The sequence below is a fragment of the Castanea sativa genome, chromosome 1, assembly GCF_040712315.1.
Source record: "Castanea sativa cultivar Marrone di Chiusa Pesio chromosome 1, ASM4071231v1".
Taxonomy (NCBI): Eukaryota; Viridiplantae; Streptophyta; class Magnoliopsida; order Fagales; family Fagaceae; genus Castanea; species Castanea sativa.
Genome location: NC_134013.1, coordinates 7348446 through 7353521, shown reverse-complemented (window position 1 = coordinate 7353521; position 5076 = coordinate 7348446). Strand labels below are relative to the sequence as shown.

Genomic DNA, 5076 nt, shown 5'->3' with positions numbered 1-5076 from the left:
TTATTATTATTATTATTATTATTATTATTATTTTGAAAATGAAGCCTGGGAATTTGTTAAATAGAATCAGCCAGCGGCTAAGAGAACACAGAATCAAGTTGAAGTTATCACGTATCTCAAAAAAAAAAAAAAATTGTGGTTATCTTATCTGATTGTGTATGATAGGCACTTTATTTTATTTTATGTTTTTTATTTCAGCTTGCTTGTTGGCCTTCCTTGTTAAAGTTTGGGCTATAAACATATTTCACCACAAAACCGCTGACACTATCCAAAAACAGCAACCATGTTATTCTCCTACCCATTCTTCACAACTTCTATGGCCAGCATATTCACCATTTTCATGTTTATATTCTTTCTATTGTGGATATCAAAAAGAATTCAAAGTACTACTAGTAAAAAGAGAGTTCCACCTGATGTTGACGGAGCGTGGCCTTTGATTGGTCACCTCCACCTCTTAGGAGGATTACAACCTCCCCATATAACCTTGGGTAACATGGCGGACAAGTATGGACCAATCTTCACAATCTGGTTGGGGGTGCATAGAACCTTAGTAGTAAGCAGTTGGGAGATAGCTAAAGAGTGTTTTACCACCAATGATAAAGTCTTTGCAAACCGTCCAAAAGGTCTAGCTCCAGAAGTCTTGGGCTACAACTATGCCATGATTGGGTTCAGTCCTTATGGTCCCTTCTGGCGCCAAGTGAGAAAAATAGCCACGCTAGAGGTCCTCTCAAACCACCGCCTTGAGACGCTTAAACACATTCTGGATGTCGAGGTAAATGATTCTATAAAAGAGATATATAAGCTATTGGGCAAGAACAACAAGGTGTTATTGGAGATGGAGAGATGGTTTGGGTACACAACCTTAAACATAATATGTAGGATGGTTGTAGGGAAGCAATTTGGTGGGGCTGCGACCGAGGATGAGAATGAAGGGAATGATCAATGTCGAAAGGCATTGAGACAGTTTTTCGATTTGAGTGGAGCATTTATGGTATCAGATGCACTTCCTTATCTAAGGTGGTTGAACATAGGAGGGTATGAGAAAGCTATGAAAAAGACAGCAAAAAAATTGGATCATATGGTTGGAGGATGGCTAGAAGAACATAAACAAAAGAAATTGTGGGGTGGAATGAAGGAACACCAAGATTTTATGGATGTATTGTTATCCGTTGTCACTGACAATGATGAGACTTCCAGTTATGATGTGGATACAGTCATCAAGGCTACAACCATGGTAAGCTTTTCATAACCCTATCAATTCAGCTACACACACAACCAAAATCCCATTTGCTACAATTCTACATATATTGAATATTTACATCATTACTATTTGTTCTCGCTGCTGTTAAAGTGGTTGCATAATTGTGTGTGGTGATTGAATGATAAATAGAAGCATAAAAGAAAGAGTATACATAAAAATTTACGTGATTTAGCCTAATAATCTACATTCATAGTGTGAAAGCCCTTAATGACTACATATTTAGGATTATTAACATAATCTAAATCTTGTTGCTACTAAATTTGATAATTGGATCAAGGCTAGCTAGAAAGCTTAAAACTTTAACCAACCATCTAATCTTCCATTTCCTGTTATGTCACATTTGCAGAACCTTATCGTAGCGGCTTCAGACACATCAACAATAACATTGACATGGGCTCTCGCTTTGGTTCTCAACAATCGTGAAGCCTTAAAGAAAGTCCAAGAAGAATTAGACACCGAAATCGGTAGAGAAAGGCAAGTGAAGGAATCAGACCTAAAAAAATTGGTCTATCTTCAGGCTATCCTCAAAGAAACAATGCGTTTACATCCTGCTGCACCATTCTTAGTGCCACACGAGTCTATGGAGGACTGTACTTTAGTTGGCTACCACATCCCAGCAGGTACACGGCTCCTTGTTAATCTTCCCAAACTCCAACGAGACCCAAACGTGTGGGAGGATCCTAGTGAATTTCAGCCAGAAAGATTCCTTACAACCCACAAGCATGTTGACATTAGGGGCCAGAATTTTGAATTGATACCATTTGGTAGTGGTAGAAGAATGTGCCCCGGTATTTCATTTGCCCTACAAGTTACACAACTCACACTTGCTACATTGTTGCATAATTTTGAAATTGCAAGCCCTTCGTATGAACCTGTGGACATGACAGAGAAAGTCGGGCTTACCAATCAGAAAGCCACCCCACTTGAAGTCCATCTCACTCCACGCCTTCTTGCTCAAGTATATGCATAATTTGAGTTGGTATCATTTGATAAATCAATATCTGTTACGGTATAATAATGGGCCATTTAATTTTCCATTGAGCGTCTGAGAGCTAGCCATTGGAAAATTAGAAAAAAAAAACTTGTAAAAGTGGTCTTTGATAATTTATCAAATAATCAAATAAAAAATTATATTTGTCTTTTGAGTTTTATATGAAGGATTTTGTTAATAAATGCCTGTTGAAATGGCTTGAATTTAACTTCCGTGTATTAACATTACAAGTAAGCATAAAATGCTATCTTGTATGAATTGTCAAAGAAAATGGCAAGGAACAACACCAACTCTCTATGTATTCATGCATAGCCGAATTGTTTGACTCTATAGGCAATTAATGAATGCATGCCTATGTTAGAAAGTATGACTTTGTTAACAAAGTCAAAGATATGCAATTCACCATTGAAGCTTGCGTGAAGAATTACTACACTCATGCATTAAATGATGTAAGATTGCTTGGCCACTATTGTTGACTTGCTTCCACAATTGAAGACTCTGAGGTTTTGAAACAATTTGTATTTCGGCTGAAGGTTGGCTATAAATAGAAGTGGAGCAAATGAGTTCAGAGAGTATGTAAGCTACGGATTGCATAGGAAGTTAGTGTCTTGCAATTTGTCTAAATACAATAGTGTGTTCTCTATTGATTTGTGAGAGAACCAATGGTGTATTTGGGGTTTGGGTTGTGAGAAAGTTTCTTCAAGCTGTTATTGTAATCTCCACAGTTATAGTGAAATTTATTCTGTCGCCTCCCGTGGACGTAGGCATATTGCCGAATCACGTAAATTCCTTGTGTCATATTTTCTTCTCTCTTATTTAAACCTTGTGTTAAAGTCAGATTATTTCACCCTATTTTCACAACAACTGGTATCAGAGCTTCAGGTTGATTTATTCAATGGAGATCAACGCTTCTATTGCCAAGATAGACGTAGTTAAGTTTAATGGAACTGGTAACTTCGGTTTATGGCAAAGAAGGGTGAAAGATCTGTTGGTACAACAAGGTTTGGTGAAGGCTTTGTACGGGAAATCAAAGAAACCAAAGACGATGATGGATGACGAATGGGAAGAACTCGATATGAAGGCGGTCAGTACAATTCGACTATGTCTGGCAGACAAGCTTAAGTACGATGTCATGGATGAGGTGTCTACTGCGGCTATATGGTTGAAGTTGGAGAGTCGGTATATGTCCAAGTCCCTCACAAATAAACTTAATCTTAAGCGAAAACTGTATGAGCTTAAGATGGCAGAGGGTATAGATTTGGCTCAACACGTCCACACGTTCAAAAAAAATTATCAACAAGGCGATGATGCTTTTGTCCTCTCTCCCAACATCCTACGAACACTTGGTTACAACCCTGCTTTGGGGGAAAGAGACTCTGGAATTTGAAGAGATCTCAGGAGCCTTGTTGGATCACTACCAACGGAAGTAGAATTCGGGTGAAAGTTCTGGTGAAGGGCTTATGGTAAAAGGTAATCAAGAACGTGGAAGGAAGAAAGACAGAGATCACAATTCTGCTAGGGGCTATAGCAGATCCAAATCCAAAAGCAAGATAGTGAAGTGCTATAAATGCCAAAAGAAGGGGCATTTTAAGCGAGACTGCCCAGAGTGGAAAAGAGACAAGGACAAAAACAAGGAAGGGTCATCAAGATCTGCAAATGTTGTGGTAGTAGATTCAGATTCAGATGGAGATATGCTTTCTGTTTCATCCAGTGCCAACAAGCTAATCGATTCTTGGATTCTGGATTCAGCATGTTCTTTCCACGTGACTCCTCACAGAGATTGGTTCGACACTTACAAATCGGTTAATTGTGGTTCTGTTCTAATGGGCAACGATGCTACTTGCAAAGTTGTTGGAATAGGAACAATTAAGATAAAGATGTTCGATAATGTGGTGAGGACATTAGGAGAGGTACGACATGTTCAAGAGGTGAAAAAGAATTTAATTTCATTGGGAACCCTAGACTCTAATGGCTATTGCTATAAGTCTGAGAATGGGTTAATGAAGGTATCAAAGGGCGCTATGGTTGTGATGAAGGGGCAAAAAGTAGAAGGTAATATCTACAAGCTATTTGGCAATACCATTGTAGGTGGAGCTGCTGTAGTGATTGAATTTGAGCAGGATGATACACCCTTGTAGCATATGCGACTAGGGCATATGAGTGAGCGTGGTATGAGGGAATTGCAGAAGAGAAATCTGTTGGCTGGAGTTAAGTCATGTAAGTTAGATTTCTGTAAATACTATGTCATGGGAAAGCAGTGTAGGATGCGATTCAAAACAGCCACGCACAAAACAGATGGTATATTGGATTATGTACACTCTGATATTTGGGGGTCGGTGCAAGTGGTCTCTAAAGGTGGAGCTTGGTATTTTATAGGTTTCATTGATGATTATTCCAGAAAGGTTTGGGTTTACTTCTTGAAGAACAAGTCCGAGGCATTTGTAAAGTTCAAGAAGTGGAAAGTTGAAGTGGAAAATCAGACTGGAAGGAAGATCAAGTGCCTAAGATTTGATAATGGCACTGAGTACAAGGATGGGGAGTTCTTGAAGTTTTGTGAAGAGCATGGTATCAAAAGGCACTTTACAGTACGAAGAACACCTCAACAGAATGGAATGGCTGAGAGACTTAACCGGAAAATCGGTGAGATAGCTAGATGCATAAGACTGAATGCTGGGCTTCCTAAAGTCTTCTGGGCTGAAGCAGTGAACATGGCTTGTTACATTCTTAACCGATCGCCTAGAGCTGCGCTTGATGGGAAAGTTGCTGAGGAGGTATGGATAGGAAAAGAAGTTGATTACTCGTTGATGAGGATATTCGGGTGTCC

General features: G+C 39.1%; 1 protein-coding gene across 1 annotated transcript; it reads left to right on the top strand.

Annotated features, from left to right (window-relative positions):
* The first annotated feature begins 231 nt into the window (after positions 1-231).
* Positions 232-2412, top strand: LOC142621519 (cytochrome P450 CYP82D47-like). Its single transcript, XM_075794788.1, has 2 exons — positions 232-1234; positions 1608-2412. Exons 1-2 carry the CDS (start codon positions 284-286, stop codon positions 2229-2231), a joined length of 1575 nt encoding a protein of 524 aa, XP_075650903.1. The 5' UTR covers positions 232-283; the 3' UTR covers positions 2232-2412.
* Positions 2413-5076: the final 2664 nt, after the last annotated feature.